The sequence below is a fragment of the Sinocyclocheilus grahami genome, unplaced genomic scaffold, assembly GCF_001515645.1.
Source record: "Sinocyclocheilus grahami isolate Dianchi unplaced genomic scaffold, SAMN03320097.WGS_v1.1 scaffold91.1, whole genome shotgun sequence".
NCBI lineage: Eukaryota > Metazoa > Chordata > Actinopteri > Cypriniformes > Cyprinidae > Sinocyclocheilus > Sinocyclocheilus grahami.
In genome coordinates this window covers 3,170,029-3,188,692 of record NW_015505270.1, presented here as the reverse complement: position 1 = coordinate 3,188,692, position 18,664 = coordinate 3,170,029, and the positions used below count along the sequence as shown (strand labels likewise).

At 37.6% G+C, this 18,664-nt stretch overlaps 1 protein-coding gene across 1 annotated transcript; it reads left to right on the top strand.

Moving 5' to 3' along the window:
* Positions 1 to 2,443: 2,443 nt before the first annotated feature.
* LOC107587250 (D(1)-like dopamine receptor) lies at positions 2,444 to 6,918 on the top strand. The gene is made up of 2 exons (XM_016274965.1): positions 2,444 to 3,080; positions 3,180 to 6,918. The coding sequence occupies exon 2, from the start codon at positions 3,406 to 3,408 to the stop codon at positions 4,744 to 4,746; it is 1,341 nt and encodes a 446-aa protein (XP_016130451.1). The 5' UTR covers positions 2,444 to 3,080; positions 3,180 to 3,405; the 3' UTR covers positions 4,747 to 6,918.
* The last annotated feature ends 11,746 nt before the right edge of the window (positions 6,919 to 18,664 follow it).

The following is an 18,664-nucleotide window of genomic DNA, read 5'->3' as shown; positions in this document are numbered from 1 at the left end:
ATAACGAATAAGAAGATATTTTTTTTTTTGGGGGGGGGGGGGGGGGATTGTCAGTGCATGGGTACAATCAATTAAACTATATCACTCTCTGTTTTACACGGTAAAGTCTAGGAAAAAATCCCATCTGTATAGCCATCTCATTCTAGTGTGAAGATTGCTCATCAAAAATAATTGTGCCTCTGAAATACTCGAGGAATCGACTGAACGCATCAATAGCTTTGTGTTTGTCTGTCCTCTCCCTGGACCTCTTTGTTAGTTCACTGAGTTTCTTGGAAAACACTCAGCTGTAAACAGCATGTGAAGATATCAAGCAGAAAGGCAGATCTTTTTTCCAAGCTTATAGTGTCTTATCAGCTGAATTTCATATCATTTGCTCTCAGATGTAGCTTATGTTAGTCTTAGCAGCTGCAGCCAAAGTTTTTCAGGAGATTACGGACTAATACTCGAAAACACTTACGATAAAGTTAAAGTTTCAACCTCGCTGTCCTTGCCAAGGCAAAACTAATCAAAGAACTTTACCTTTGGAAGGTATATTACAACTCTCCGATAACACTGACAAAGACATAAAAGGCTAATTTGTACTATGGCCTGAAACTGTCACTTGATTCTTGCTGACTTTTGTGCTTGGGCTAAATGAACTTGAAAATCCTTCTAATTGAATGGCTATCAAATCCTTCTTTGAAACCGATGGAAAGCTTGACCCCCATGTACTAAGAGTCGGGCAAGTCCAGTGAGAAGGCTTGTGGTAAGCTCTAGGATTTGAGTTATTAACCCAGGCAATGTATTTGTGGGCGCTGTCCAAGGTACTGTCATTAACCTAATGTTCTGCTGGATGAAGCACAACATCTGACTTGCCTTAGAATTGAATATTGAAGCTACTCTATATTAAAACCACAAGCAATTTAAATATGTATAATTGTGTGCATAGAATGTTTACTTTTGATTGACAAAATGTAGGCTACCTGAAGTATTATGTTTTTTTTTTTTTTTGGCCATGTACCATGTATGATACTATATAATTACTATTGGTTAAATATGCTGATCATTCAAGACCACGGCATATGCAAAAGTACTGTGGTATTACCATCTGATAATATGACTCTACTGTGCTCTTCATGTTTTTTAAATTACATTAAGTTAATTTTAATTATTTTTTTTATTAAAATTGTTAATTGTGAAAATTATGAATATACAGTTTTAAAGATTTTCACATTGAAATACAGTGACAGGGTGATTGCAGGGAACCAGGTTTCTATGCTCTCATACTGACGCTCATTCACATCCCTAAATAATCTGTTCCAGCAGATGGCCTCATTGAGCCATTTCATATGCAAAAGCCTGCTAAGCCATGCTTCTTAAAATAACCTGTTCTGCATATGATGTATTGGTCATTAAGCTGTATTTATGAATATCCATTAAAAAAAGAAAAGGTGCATGTGTAATTATTTTGCAACTAGGAGAAATGCAATGTCCATGATGAATATTTTAATAACCGATTTGTGAGGGGTTTTGATGTGGTCACCTCCTCCAAAGGTACTTGCGTATGGCAAGCCACGATAATGTTTACTTCTTCAGAATAACTACTATTGTGTTACTGGCCTATTGTTTTAATTACTTGTTAGTTTTATTGACTAGCATCTTTTTTTTCAATAGCAAGTACTCATTAAATACTAGCATTTAATTATTTTGCTACTGCTAGATAATAGTACCTAATTATGAGACACTAATATCTATCACAATTGCCCTCACAATTGTTTTTTTTTTTTACTTGTCATGTATTATAACAAGTCAGAATGTTTACTTTATGAATAGAACTACTTAAATAGTTAAAAGTCCCTAAAAACGATCATTATGCTAGTTAGGAATAAGTATGAGTAACAACTGGAATATGAAGTGAATATCTGATATCTGAACCACAGATCACCAAAGAATTCAATGACAAAAAATAAAATAAAATAAATAAATATAAATAAAATTAGTTAATAAAAAAAAAAAAATGTGACCAGTTGCAAAAGAATACAAATGATTACTTAATGAAAAAGAACTTGACTAAATTATCAGATACTAATCACTATGGAATAAGTGCTGGTATCGAATGAATAGTTGCTAGTGAAATGAAATTGGAAAAATATCCTAGAAACTATTTGATTTCTTACTAGTGTTTAAAAAGAAGTATTAGTAACATAAAATTAGTTTGAAGGAATACATGTTATATTGGCTTGCCATAACTCCAGACTGTCAGAGCTTCTCAGAGCAAGCCCAGCACAGAAGACTGCAAGCCTTAAGAAAAACTCAAGGAAACTATTGCACTGACAAAAACAAACCCAATGATGCTCTAGACTATTTGCATCAGACAATACATGCAATTTTAACGGTGCAGAAATTGAAATCAAAGATGCTTTCAAGACTAATCTTTTTTTTATTTATTTATTTTATTGTAAAGTTGACATTGCTCGAATGTTGGTAATGCACATGTGGTGCTGCGCGACAGTACGAGAGGCTATGAGCTGTAATTCCACATGATGTGCATGGGACGACAACAGCCTTTCCTTACAGGACCCATGCAAACGCTTTAAAATCACTTTTAAGGAAAACTAAAGAAAGGAAGATGGTTTTTCCTCACGCGCAAATGGATCGGGGACAAATCGGACGCCTGAAACGTGAGAAGTGCGCCAGATTGCGACTATGACTTTACTGTTGAGTCTAGTGCGTTTGCAGCTTATGATCAGTAGAATCGAGATGCGCTGAACGCGACACAATACAGGAACGCAACGCAAAAAGAGGAATGCAATACTTTGTTTGTTGTCGGTTAAGTGAAGCCTTTTGGCAAGGAGCGGAGAAATCTTGTTGGACAGAAACGATGTGAAATGCTCTCTCTGGAACGGAGTCTGCATTGGGAACAACATGACACGGACGCACTTTTGCTGTCATTAACGGGGACAAATCAGACCACCATAGCGGCAATCCGATCAATAGCCTATCGATAGGATCATATATAAGGCTAATCATCACGCATGCATATGCTTGCTTAACCTGTTTGGGAGAGTATGCTGTGGGACGATGAACAAACTGCTGACAAGGTACTGAAAGCAGAAACAGTCTTAATTAGACACTAATCTGTTTCTAAGCGAGATCAAGTGATTATTAGGCTAAATGTATGTCTTTTTTTCTTCTTTTAGTCATATTATGTTCATTGGGAAGATCTGTGGGAGTTCATGGATCTATTTTCGAGCTCCTCAAAAGATTTTTACATTGAAATTATGATATGTGTTTTGCAAGATGACTGCTACAGTCAGCATAGCGTCAGACAAACCAGATCAACTAGTTGCTCTGATTCCTGTGTAAGCACTCTCGGTTTGGTGTGGAATTATGGGGTGACTGCTCATTCGACTCGATGAAAAAGCCATGGATGTGAACTACTCCACGGTCCTGGACAGCAGTGTGTCGCAGCGCGATTCGTCGAAGCGTGTTCTGACTGGTTGTTTCCTCTCGCTCCTCATCCTGACCACGCTACTGGGCAACACTTTGGTCTGCGTTGCGGTTACAAAGTTCCGCCACCTGCGCTCAAAAGTCACCAACTTCTTTGTTATATCGCTGGCTATTTCTGACTTGCTGGTGGCCATTTTGGTGATGCCATGGAAAGCGGCCACCGAGATTGTAGGGTTTTGGCCATTTGGCGCCTTCTGCGATGTCTGGGTGGCCTTTGACATCATGTGTTCCACTGCCTCCATCTTGAATCTGTGCGTCATCAGCGTGGACCGCTACTGGGCCATTTCTAGCCCGTTCCGCTACGAGCGCAAGATGACGCCCAAGGTGGCGTTCATCATGATAAGTGTGGCGTGGACGCTGTCCATCCTTATCTCCTTCATCCCCGTGCAGCTAAACTGGCACAAAGCCCAGGCGACCAGTTACACGGAGCTGAACGGCACCTACGGCGAGCTTCCCCCTGACAACTGCGACTCCAGCCTTAATCGGACATATGCCATCTCTTCTTCCCTGATCAGTTTTTACATTCCCGTGGCCATTATGTTGGTCACTTACACCCGCATCTACCGCATTGCCCAGAAGCAGATACGCCGGATCTCGGCACTCGAAAGAGCAGCTGAAAGCGCCAAGAACCGCCACAGTAGCATGGGAAACAATGCCAGTATGGAGTCTGAAAGTTCCTTCAAGATGTCCTTCAAGCGTGAAACCAAAGTCCTCAAGACCCTCTCGGTCATCATGGGCGTTTTTGTATGCTGCTGGCTGCCCTTCTTTGTCTTGAACTGCATGGTTCCTTTCTGTAACCCGAACGAGACCTCTGACTTCTTCTGCATCAGTTCCACCACCTTCGATGTCTTTGTCTGGTTCGGTTGGGCCAACTCCTCACTCAACCCCATCATCTATGCCTTCAATGCTGACTTCCGAAAGGCATTCTCCATCCTGCTGGGCTGCCATCGACTCTGTCCCGGCAGCAACACTATAGAGATTGTGAGTATCAACAACAACGGTGGCCCTCCATCTACTTCCCAGTATCAGCCAAAGGGCCACATCCCCAAGGAGGGCAACAACAGCAACTATGTGATCCCTCACAGTATCCTCTGCCAGGAGGAGGAGAACCAGAAGAGAGAGGATGACTCTGGTATAAAGACCTTTGAGAAACTGTCGCCTTCCATGTCAGGCAATTTGGATAGCGATGCGGATGTCTCGCTAGAAAAGATAAACCCCATAACACAAAACGGGCAGCACAAATCCATAACCTGCTGAGCATTGGGTGAGATCTGACCCCAACAAAGAATCCTTGTTTCTATACAGTACGGAATCCAAAAAAGCTTCACTGAGGACCTTAAAAACATTTCTTGGACTAAATGAAACTTGCAGAAAACAAAAGAATGTTCCAATTGAAGGCACTTTATGGTGGATAACTATCTGCAAAATATTCACAGCATTTATTACTGATGTTACCAGGTCAGTTGTGGCAAGACATACATGGAAAGTAATGTGAATAAACCATGTATGCATATGTATACATGTTATGCATTTATGCATTGGTTGTGGTATAACTGCTGTTGTTAATATAAGGACAAGAGTTAGGTCACTAGTAAAATATCTTGTAGGTGGGTTTATGTAAACGGCTCACGAGTAGAGGAATTTGGTTGCGTCTACTGTCGACAATAAAATGTACATAGTGTTGTTTATATTTTTTCACCATTTATCAGAGTTGGCTAAGTCAGCATCTCCTTACGCTGCTAGTTGTGAAATTGTATGTGCAAACCACCCCATAATGCAACTCGAGAGCAGTAGCTATTGTCATCCTAGTCTTCTATGTGTGCATTGGTGTGTTGTCAAAAGGAGGAGGAGCAGTGGATTTTTCTGCTATGTGATTTATCAGCTGTGGAAGTGGCCATAATATTTGGATGTAATTTTTTATATTTTGATGTCAAAGACCCCTTCCTTACCCAACCCAACCCAACCCTCTTCCTCACCACCAACCCTTCACAGCACAGGGAAAATACGATCCCAGTGGTAATCTCATCGGTGGTTACCTACACTTCGATTGTCATTATTCTCATGCTTTAAAAGGGATTTTTATTTTATTTTAAACCCTGTGCACAAGAGACCTGCCAGGTGTACTTTTATCCATCACAGTGTATTTAAATGACAGAAGAAGCCTCATGTGGATCCTAGTTCTGCTTTTCCTATATGATTCCATCCACTCTAAATGTACAAACGTAGTTTCAGGCACCATGACTGCCTTTAAACAGTTTCTTTTGCCAACTATTTGGATGAACTTTGCTCTTGGACAGTGTGAAAAAATTTAATTACTGTAACTTATGCAACGCATCTGTCCAGCTACCCAGAAATATGTTGTCCTTTCCGAAAAAAAACACCATAAGAAGCACTCTGTAGGTAATTCTAGAGCCTCAAAGCATATCCAGGATGAAAACCATCTTGCATCGTGCATATAGTTATTGTGCAAAATCCAGCCTCTGAACTGTTGAGTCAGCTGTCAGATGGGTCGGTGTATTTAACCATTTTAAATTGTTTCTCTCTGGCCAAACAGAATCTGTGGCGTATAAACTGCCGTCCTAGTTTTAATAATTTCTTGAGCTGTTTTGTTGGGTTATGCAACTGCCCTTGATCTAAGTTAATTCCAGGGCCTACCATCCAGTGAGCGCTTCCTATGAACATCGGGATTTGACCGAACTGATACGCTTGAGCTTGTTCTCAGAGTGCATTATGGAAATAAAAATGCAAGCAAGATGCAAACCACAACAAAATTACTACTGTAAATCAATCAAGGTAGCTTTCAGATCACTTTGCCCCTTTTTAGCTGATCGTATAAACCCAGAAACTGGGTGACTCTCATTACTCACATAGTTCACACTGACTCTAAAGAGAAAGTCTCTCATATTTCGCCTTCAGTCATACCCTGTGCCAAAATGCTGAGGACATCATGATCAGCAGTAAACAGTAAATATGCATGTGCGACTTGGACAACTTGGAGAGAGAGACTAGATGAACAGAGACTTCAGTACACATATTTGTCTAAAATTGGACATCTGCTCCAGGGAATTTTCCAAAAGACTCTGTTTACTCATCTGCCTGTCAAAGACCCGTTCTTCACAATGCTGCTATGGAAATATTCAGCTATATGTTTAATCAGTTCCAGAAACTTCGTCTTAAATACCTCCACGTTTTAAATAATGCTAATATTTAACATATATGCTAAGATTTAAGATGGTTGGTTTTTAGCAGCATTCAGTTAAGCAACATCAGATTTATTCTCTCCAATGAGGTGATTAGCATTTAAAATGAACCTCCGTGACATTCTGAAAAGTCCCAGATGCTTCTTTTACTGCAAATGCTAAGGTATTCACGGAATCACGGGTGGTCCTTTAATTAGAAGTGAATAAAATAACAGTGAGCCAAGGTTTTTTTGTTGTTGTTGTTTTTTTACCAAAGATTGCAAGTTTATCTTTTGATTTGCAGGTGTTGTTCTATGTACTTACACATGATGTGATGTCAGGTTGAGAGCTGTTTTGTTCTGTTCCTTTCGGAGGAGGTTGAAAATGACAACTGGTGACAATGGCAAGAGCGTATGATACTGTGTGAGTGGCAGCACAACCCTCTTGGATCATAACTTTATCAGCTGCATTGTACAACTATTTATGGACATTCATTCCAAGATGATACAACCTTAACCTCAGATGCTCACTGAATTAGCGCATTGTAACATAAACAGACCAACTGTTGTAAGATGTTAAAATAGAGATGTGAAAACAAGTGCTTTTTATCTTTAAGTCCTTAATCGTGAGTAGAGAAAACAAATGTATGTGTTGTTTTCATGTGGGTTTGTCATGCAGTTAAAGCACTGTACCAGTTTCTGTGATTCCATCAAGTAGGATGTGTTCCCGGATTAACATGTTTTATTTGTCCTGGAACAACATTCTTGTCCTGTCGTTAACATGAACTACCCCGGACAGAAATGATTGGTTGATAATGTTTTTGAAGCCCCAACCCCAGCCGTGAAGGAATATTCTGGGTTCAGTACAAGTTCAAACAACCACATAAAATAATTGTAATCATTTGTAGAGTAATTGTAGGGTTTATGGTATTGTTGTGATGACAAAACTGTAAATTTGGATATAATTTTACATAGAAAATGTTAGTAGTACACTAAAATCATGCTAACATGCATATTGTGGCTATATTTATAGATTGGCCCCATTCACTTCCATTGTAACCCAAAGTTTGGCTTTTTGAAAGAAGAGGGATGAGTGGAAATTCATTTTTGTGGTAATCAGCATTATGTTGACTGAGCTTAACTTGTACTGAACTAGGAATATTCCTATTGCTTACCCCAAACTTAACCTAAAAATTGGATTGGTTGAAAAGAATGTTGTTCCTGGACCACTAAGGATGCTGATCCAGGAACATGTTCTACTTGGAAAAATCATGGTCACTGTGCAGGTTCATATGTGTGCTGCAGTTCTTCAAGGTATACCCAACAAATTTATTACAGTACCTAGTTTACAGTGTAAATTTGGATATAATTTTACATAGAAAATGTTAGTAGATGTACACTAAAATCATGCTAACATGCATATTGTGGCTATATTTATAGATTGGCCCCATTCATTTCCATTGTAACCCAAAGTTTGGCTTTTTGAAAGAAGAGGGATGAGTGGAAATTCATTTTTGTGGTAATCAGCATTATGTTGACTGAGCTTAACTTGTACTGAACTAGGAATATTCCTATTGCTTACCCCAAACTTAACCTAAAAATTGGATTGGTTGAAAAGAATGTTGTTCCTGGACCACTAAGGATGCTGATCCAGGAACATGTTCTACTTGGAAAAATCATGGTCACTGTGCAGGTTCATATGTGTGCTGCAGTTCTTCAAGGTATACCCAACAAATTTATTACAGTACCTAGTTTACAGTTTGTATAAAACGGCCCCTTTCTATTTGCTAAATAAAAGTGTATGTTGATTTTGTAATCTTGTTTGCTGTATATTTTCAATTGTCTTCACTATATGAGATGCCACGGAATCTGTTATGAGGTATGACACTGCCAATTCTTTATTTTTTAAAGGTTAACTCTTTGCGGAAAATCAATCGTTATTGATTACACTATCGATGACACACTTTTGTCAGATATAAGTGTGTCCTTAATTGGGTAATTTACATAACGTTTTGTATTGAGAAGGAATATTCAGCTCCTTTGATTGATTACATTTTTTATAACCTTTATTGTCATTCTGTGGCCTGAAGGCTTGTACGAGGTATGAGGAGTGATGTGACATGTCATAGGGCCCCTGGAGTAAACGAGTGTTTTATCCAAAGGCAAAATAGTATGGTCAGAGGGGAGACTGCAATATTTGTATCAGTAACTCAAGGGCAAGAATTAGCTCTGACTCCCATGCTGACCCACCTGGATATGAATGAATGACTTGGGTTCATCCAAAAGTCAATAAAAAATGAATTCTAACATTATTTAAAACCTGTCCCAAACCTGAATGACTTGCTTTCTGACTTGCGTTTTTGGGTGAACTATCCCTTTAATGCTCTTTGTCTGGATTCTACCAGCCGTTTTTGAGCATTCTGTTATCAGACTCTCGTTATTGATTTAATTCAAATTTTAAAACAGGATGGCAGCAGAATTTGAACCATGAAGTGTTATTTTACCCTGAAAGTTGGCAAAAAAGGTTTCAGTCCATATTATGCCGTACGCAGGAGTTCAGCTTTAGTGACATTATTTGTCGAAGGACAAAATAAATGAGGAGAAGATGTGAATAAATATTACACCACAATCAAAACATTACATGTGGATGGGATTAGATTTCTCAGAGGATCCCAGAGTTCAGAACATAGAACAGTTGGTAATGTGCTTCATTATTTATACTGAGATTGTGTGAGAAAAACACAGATGTGTTCAATTCAGATGAGATTAAAATCATAAAGTAAGTCTGGGAAAAACACCAATTTACCTGACCTCCTCAGGGAAGAGTAATCCTGTCCGAATAGGACCATTTCAGAAATGACATACTAACAAAAATGTTATCTTGGGAAAGTTTGGAAAATGAAATGAAAATCGATGCTCGTCCTTGTAGAAATGAAGAAGTATATTCAGGCGGCACTTTTTCATGCATCCAAAGTGACTGGTTTATATTTAATTTATATTATGATTTATTTATTTTATTATATGTTATTTATATTCTCCAAAAAGGACAAAAAAGTTACACTAAAAGTAGTCCATATATGACTTGCATACCATTGCGTACTAAGTCTTCTGAAGCCATACAATACTTAAGCTTTAATGCAGTCTACTTCAGTTGCAGAGAAAAGAGCAGCCAGTGCCTTTTGCTAAATATCTTAATTTTTGTTCCACAGTCGAAGAGAAGGTGACAAAATTAATTGAAGACTTTTCCAATTCTGAACGAAGTCCTTTATTAATGATTGACACAAATGCATTCTCTCCATTATTTATTCAGCAAAAAATGTTCCCTAAGAAATGTTAATCCCTGATTTCATATCCTTTACAATGCTATATTACGTTTTGAATATAGACTATATATTTAGATTTGTTAGGATAGTATAGGTCTGTTACTAGCTGCTGTTTTAGTGCTGGGGCAACACTTTGGCCGTGTTCCCCCTGCCCTAGCAGTTTTACACATTTATTTATTTTAATTTATTGATTTAGCAGAGGCTTTTGGCCAAAGTGACTTACAAATGAGAACAATACAAAAAGTAATTAATCCAATAAGGAGAAAATAGTATAAGCAGTCCTTCCACACTATATTTAGTACAACATTAGAGCAGCAGTGTACGTGTAAGTAAGTATTTATATATTTATTTATTTTTTGCTAAAAAAAGGCTTGTTAGTTAGTGCTGAGGAAATACTTTTAATTATTTGTAATACTTATACAGTAATAGTATAGGCAATTGACATGGATTCTTTAATTATATATATATATATATATATATATACATACATACAAGAGATACTAATGCAGACGCAGATAATTGTTGAGATTCTACAGCAGGATGCTGTTACATCACAGTCATTTCATGCTCTCATTCACCATGACGTCACAGTATACAGCTGACATTTGTAGTTGCAATACATTTAAATAGTAAAATAAACAAATAATATAAAAAGTATTGTGAAAGTACAGTAACTACAAGCCAAGAACTATATGGTGCATTCTCATTTTTATTAGGTAGATTTTGTATACTAGATTAATTAAAAGCATAAAAGCACAACCACGTGGATCAATTATGAATGAGTAAATTTTTGGCACTTATTTCATTGTCCTGCAATTTTAGCAGGTTTCTCCAAATGCTTATTTTACTCAGAGAACAGTGCATTTTTCACAACAGCTGAATGAGCCAAAGCCAGTGCATATAGAGGTTGCCTGTAAGGCATTTTGGTTTGGCTCCTATTTTAATCCATAAGGCATTGCAGTGCTGGCCATTCAAGTGTAAAATGCAGTATCATGAATAGTCAGATACATCGCTCTCCATCGGTGCCAGTTTGAGAATATGATGAGTAATAATAGCCACGAACCCAGCACACACCCCTGAGGGCTCTCGACTGTAGATATCTGACCCATTCTTTATTTCTGAGTGGACCCAACATACAAACCCATCAACATGCACCAGAGTTCATAAGGTCCCGTTTGGAAAAACACATAGTCAAGGTTAATGACAGGCCTGGGGCAATGCTCATTGTGGTGGAAAAGGGATGTCTATGAGCCGTTGTAATGTTCTTATGTAACTGGCACTCGGGCCTCGATTTCACCACTGAATGCAGTTTCGGAACCAGTGCTTGCAGAGTGTTCACTAAAAATATCACTTATGCAAAGACAGCAGATCCCATTCGCTTGCATTAGTAGGTGGATGTTGTTACTTCAATCCTGGCTGTTCACCGGGTGCAGAATAACATGATTTCATATTCCCAGGAAACCATGTGACAGCTGTAGCATTCCCATTATTTCCAATATGAGTCAGCAGCGCACACAAACTCAAATAATATCGCTCTTGCCAGTTTTGAAGCTGTGGTGCCCTTGCTGATAGGCAGTGAGATATAACAGCGTGATGTGACTTTGACTGAGCGACACTCTGAAAGCGACGCTTCACAGCCTCTCTAAGAACAGAGCGCTTTTCCTAGCATTAGCATCAGAGACAGTAGGTAAACAACACTTCCGTGTTTAGTGCAAACAGAGTGCATTATAGTTGTCTCTGCTGCTGCGGAAAATGAAATATTAATGAGGCAATTTGAAGGCAACTCAAATATTCTTTATTTACAGTTGTGACACTTCCTTTGTTGTTGATTTTTTTAGCTAAAATTCTGTGACTACTGTGTACTGTGCTTGGAAATGATGCACTCCAATAGCTCACGGTAAAGCTTAGTGTGGTGTACATCCAGGGCTTTTTTCCCTTTTTTTTTTCTCGCAAAGCTGTAGGCATTCTGACATTACAGTGCTAGATAGATTGTTAGTATCTGGCCATCCAGTTCTTGGGTTTGGGATGTTACAAACACCTATTGGCAACACCAGCACAGTAACTGTATTACATTTTGGGTAATTGGTGGCTATTTCATATGATCTGTTTATGCCCCAGGGTTAAATTTAATGGTGGCCATTCATGGTTACATTTTATTTCCAAAAATCATACATTTCCGTGGGAAACACATTGTACGTTCATGCAAAATCACCAACTCGTAAACGTTTTCTCATGAGATTGGGTTGGAAATTCTTTTTATTTGACTACCAGTCATCAGTCTTTTCTCTTACTAAGTCTAAATTCAAACCTAGCGTTTTAGGTAAATACGCTCCAATAAATAATATGTTCACAGTTTTTGCATAATTAGACACTTATGCACAATATTATTTAGATTTTTCTTTTTCTTTCCTTTCATATCAAGCTTACATTTGATTTGCACTGTTGTATCTTTGGTAAGCAGATTCACTAGCTTTAAAAAAAGCACCAATGGTGGAAAACTATCAGGGGCAAAATTGTTTATTGTGGTGTACGTTGCACTGCAATATTGATAGAAGTCTTCTTCATACAATAAATACTTAATTTTCTTGCCTTTGGCAGATTATCATGAGTATCAAAAAATGTTATGATGGATCTTTGTAAGATCTTTGTAAAACAATACAATCTATACATAAAAAGCATTTGAAAAGTGCCAAAGTAGATGATGAAGACATGGGTAAATATATATTATAAAGATATATATATTACTGAATCTACTTTAATTAAATTATGTTACAATTCCATTACCACAATCATGGGTTTCATAACATTTAAGAAGACACTTACACATGGCAAATTACCCAAATAATATGTTCCTATTAAACAACACTAAAATCATCTATAAGTATGTTCAATAAGTAGGTGAGTAAGTTTAGAGTAAACAAATTTCATATTTTATATTTATTTAAATATACAATTATTTCTGTCATGACAACTCTCGGAGGGATTGGCATGGTAATGTACATGCCAATGTTAATGTATTTGGTCTTGGCGGAATAGATCTGCTATGCTGCTGCGGCAGAGCAAGTACTGAGACTTGCTACTACCAATACATCCACAACATGCTGCTGTGAGCATGTAAGAAATAATGCTGCTGCAAATATAACATACATGAAATAACCCCCATATAGCATACATGAATCACCTCATAGCAGAGCTATACAGGTGGAGCTGGGGAAGGTGGAGGGTTTCTGAAGCAAGCTGGAACTTATCAAGCACTAATCATATATTTGAATGTTGAGCAGCGAGCTCATTGGCTACCGATACAGGAGAGAACCAATCAGCTGTGCCATGTGATAATGATGTCATTAGGTCAGATTGAGTTAGACCTATCAGACTGCGCCATAGAGTTTCATGCCAGAACTCTGTATTTGCGTAATCATGTTGTATTTTATGTACAGTATAGGGAGTCAGAAGAGACCTCAGTAGATTTGAACTGAGCAAACAAGTAATCTGCTTTTGGAAAGCAATCTGCTTTGGGATTCTTATACTCTGTCTTTGTTTTTTTCTGTGTTGTCTTTGCTGTCATCATATTGAAAAGATCTGAGCAGTTTTCCCTGAGGGAGCATTGTCCTGAAAACTTGTTGTTTGCATGTGATCAGAATAATGTTGGTTTAATTTCAGTTTCGTTTACTTCATTCTTTTGCAAATGCTCTTTTATTTCTTAATTCTTATGCAAAGAATTAGGGGTTTTACTTTGTTTGAATAAATTACATGGTGCTTGTCACGGCAAAACATGATGTAAAGGTGTTATGGGTGGTTACCAAGGTGTTGCTGTGTGGTTGTTAATATGTCCTGGGTGATTGTTTTTCCTTAATTTCCTTGAAATTTACCATCTCCATTGAAATCAATGGATATTAAGCCTTCTCTGACTTAATGTGACCTTAAAATCCCTGATATACTTCGCAAAATGGAAGAATGAATTGGCCTGACATCATTGTGAACAAAATCAGGCCGAAACTAAGTTTGTTTGGAGTTTGTTTTCGAGAGTTCGAAACAGCTTGCCAAAAATCAAACTTTCTGGAGAACTACCATTTGTCTGTTCTCTTCTGTTCAGTCGTCCAGGTCAGACACGAGTAAAAGCATGAACATAGAGGAGAGCTGCTTTATAATGGAAACTAAAGTTGCAGTTCCAATTGAAAGCAACACTGACAGTCTTCTTTCATGTTTAATACTGTAAAGCTGCTTGCTTTAAAATAATCTATTGTATAAAGTACTACATAAATAAACACATATATTTGAACTTATTTTTACCTTATAAGCAATGAACAAAAAATAACTTCAGTATGGGTACATCAAGGCCATCAGACGCACGATTTAAGGTACCATTCATTTTAAAAATATTTAAACCTGTGAATAAAGCTGTAAAAAATGACTGTGAATTTAACGGTAAAAGACTGTAAAAATGCTACAGTAAAACCTGTTTAAATGGTTAAAAACTGTATTGGACATTACATGTATTGGGCATTAATTTTGCGGTAGTATACTGTTTTTGGAAGGGAAAAAGACCATGTAATTTACAGTGAATAACCGTAAATTTACATTCCCAGAATTCCCTGCATTACATGTTTACTATCTTTCTTCTTAGATTTTTCTTATCAGTTTTGTATATTAAGGTTGTGTGTTACACCTAAAGTTGTTAAATTAATGTTTATTGCATTATTTCAGTTTCATGTGTGTTACCGTGATGGTGTTTGGTGTTTGTGTGAATGACACTGTGCCCCTTCTATATATGTTATTATTTAAAAGCTGCTTGTGATTGGCTTTGGTTCATCATGTGACTTTCTCATCACCTCCTGCATTTGGTGGTTATCAGTGTATTACAAAGGTACAAAACAGATTTCTGTACTTCAATAGGTTGGTATATTAACATTATATCAGTTAATGAAATTGTAAGTTAAACTAACTGTAAATGTAAGTTAAAATCGTAAAACCTAAAACATTGCTACCGTATTTTTTTACGGTAAAATTCCGGCAACCACAGCTGCCGTTTTTTTACCGTAAGTTTTACGGAATTTTTTTAATACAGTGCACCACCAGTAATGTATGCACTCCTTGAATTTCTATTCATTTTTGACTTAGCTGCATTAAAAAAATCTTGTCTCCAACCCTGATGCTACTCATTCAGGCTCTGGTAAGCACATCGTTCTTCTTCAAAGCATCTTACCCAGCATGCTCCTCTTGAGCCTTGTTTGCTCTTACTTGGGAACAGAACTTAAAATGCACAAGTTAAGAATAAAACAGTGCCGATGTGCATTCCCAGACTCGCTCCTGCAGCGTTTAAATGGGTGTAGAGAGTCCATTGGGAGATTCCTCCACTGGCTTCTTAATTCATCTCATGCACTTGTATCCTGTCCTGAGCACCCGGGGAAAACAAACTAGCATTCCACCCGCCCGCCCCGAAAGAGCCTGAAATACTCTCTCTGTTGACTTGACTTGCTTCAAAAGCACATTAGTCACTCTGAAGGAGCACATAAACAGTGTAGCACATGTGGAAACCCAAGGACATTCGGAGGACACTAGTGTGACACCACTAATCTCAATCTAAAAGGAACACTTCTTAACTTCAAGCATGAGCTATGTCAGTTTTCCCCTTTCTGCTTGTCATTCAGGGGCTTTGTAAGATTTGCCTGTAGAATATTGCATCGTAGACAGGGATGAATGGACATCGCTCTCCCCTTATGAATATTAATGAGATTTAGTTGATGCGACACCCTGTCTGCGGTGCAGCCCTGATCATATCAGACCGCTGAATGGTCACAGTTGTACACTAGTTGGACTTGCACCTTTGAGAAACTCAGACATAAACGACACAAGATCACAGATGGCTGGGTCAAGATGTTAAATAGTGCGACGTGCTTTAGAGATGAAAAAGAACACAGCAATTCCTCTGGCATTAGTCACTCTGAAGGAGCACATAAACAGTGTAGCACATGTGGAAACCCAAGGACATTCGGAGGACACTAGTGTGACACCACTAATCTCAATCTAAAAGGAACACTTTTAACTTCAAGCATGAGCTATGTCAGTTTTCCCCTTTCTGCTTGTCATTCAGGGGCTTTGTAAGATTTGCCTGTAGAATATTGCATCGTAGACAGGGATGAATGGACATCGCTCTCCCCTTATGAATATTAATGAGATTTAGTTGATGAGACACCCTGTCTGCGGTGCAGCCCTGATCATATCAGACCGCTGAATGGTCACAGTTGTACACTAGTTGGACTTGCACCTTTGAGAAACTCAGACATAAACGACACAAGATCACAGATGGCTGGGTCAAGATGTTAAATAGTGCGACGTGCTTTAGAGATGAAAAAGAACACAGCAATTCCTCTGATTAATATAATACCCTCATGCTTTGAAAATTAGATTGTTATTTTAGTTTTTTTCTTTTTAGATGAAAATTGATGAAAAAGGAATTAGGAACAACTTTTAATAACAAAACCACCAGCATTCCCAGATATGTTTTGAAAAGAGTTCTTTACTTGGTTGTGGAATTGCCATAAATAAATACAGTACAATTATAATTGATTAAGGTGTATACTCTCACATGTAGTCAGATTTAAACATTCTTGAAAAAAAATAAATAAACAAATAAATAGATAGATAAATAACCAAACGAACAAACAAGTAAATAAATAAATATTTATTTATTGCACCCATTCTTATTCCTCATTCTTCCATTTCTTAATAAATAAGACTTAAATACAGTTTGGGTATTTAAAGTCATCATACATTCTGTTAATGTGGGCAACACATTCAACAGCATCAGTTTAAATATGCATTATAGCATACTCATATCGCCTGACTACTTGCTAGTTCTCTCACAGAATGAACTGTAAATCATAAAATACAGCAATTGGTCTGGAATTAACACAAGCTCGCTGTAGCAGAGAGCAGCTTCATCTTAACAATGTATGAGCTGCAAAATCAGCGTGAATCATCAACCTGCAGGGGATCATATTCTCACTCACAAATTTAATAAGCACCACAATTACCACTCAACACTATAGCAGTAGATATAAATGGTTTATGGTCATTGTTTTACAATTTAACTTTTTTTTTGATGTATCACTGTATTCGATGTAATGAATAAACTTTTTCATAAAGTATGCTTCTTCAAGTGTGAGTATAAATGAGTGAATTCTGTAGGTACTAATGCATTCTATGCATGATATTTAAGTCACTTCACGTCCCGAATGATGAAAAAATTATTTCAAATTATTGTAACTTTGCAGATGCTAAGGCACAAACAGTTTTTGAAATATAATATCACCACTGTCATTCAGTCATAGTATATGCTCTGTGGTTAGTCATGAGGATTTGTTTTAGTATTGATAATTATTCAAAAGTGCCAGTGCCATTTGAATAAATATGTAGTTCTTAGCTTGCTTGTTGATTGATTGATTTTTTTCATTGGGTAAATTCAATCTTTAGTAGTTTGCTGCTCGAGCAGCTGCATTCCAGGCACCATGAAAATAAAACCGATGTAACTGGCTGTGCGCCAACTGTTTGTTGTAGAGGCAAATCCTTCCTATATATGCAGTATGTTTACATATTACATTAAACACTTCAAGCAAGATTCAAAGGATCAAGGAAAAAGGTGAGCAAGGTGCCAAACCCCCAACTGCTCCCCATGCGCCACTGCAAAAATGGCTGCCCATTGCTCCGGGTGTGTGTCTGTGTGTGTTTGTTCACTACTCACTTCTGTGTGTGTGTGTGCACATGGATGGGATAAATGCAGAGCACACATTCCAAGTATGGAACACCGTACTTAGCTACACATCACGTCACTTTCACTTAGTACTTGGTTCTCAATTCCAGTCCTCCAATGATTCCAGTTCAAAGGGAGCGTATATGTTCCATTCAAAGGGCATTAAAGTGTGCAAGACGTGAATTTAAATTGTATTTATTTACAGAGTTATATTATGTCACACTTCTAAGTTTGTGTGAAGACGCTGCAGGCCGTGGTCTAGTGCAAATCCGTGAATGAATGGTCCGTAGTGAAGTAAACACGGATTTCCTGTGCTCAGGGAGTAGGGAGCAATGAACACTGTAGGGACCATGTCAATCGGAGCACAGTTCATGCATGGAGCTCTTTTCTAAAGAGCTGGTTATCTGAATCAGGTGTGTGAAATAAGAGAGACATGCAAAATATGCAGAGCGGTGGTACGTGAGGACTGGAATTGAGAACCGCTGTTCTAAAGCACATATTAATGGCTTATTCTGCACGTGTAAATTTGAGATCCCTTAGTCCCACCCCATTCCTAAACTTAACAACTACCTTGCTAGCTATTAATGAGCAACAAATTAGAAGTTTAAGTCTAAACCTAAAGGAGCTAAAGTCTCATCAAAATGTCTTTAAAAACAAAGATGTTATATTTAGGGTCTGATGTATTTCTAGTGCTATAGGACATACAGCAATACTGTTATAATCAGAATCTATTCATTGAGCTTCAAGTACTAAACTAAAAGTATACCATTAACATCCCAGTCTACATATGACATACAGTAATATAACATAATGAAAAAGTCATTATTCATATTTCCATTATTATTTTAAGTTTGAAATTATTATATATCTATGATTTTGAAAGAAGAATCTTATGCTCACCAAAGATGCATTCATTTGATAAAA

Coding starts and splice junctions, on each gene's coding strand:
- LOC107587250 (XM_016274965.1), top strand. CDS start 3,406: ATGGATGTGAACTACTCCACGGTCCTGGACAGCAGTGTGTCGCAGCGC.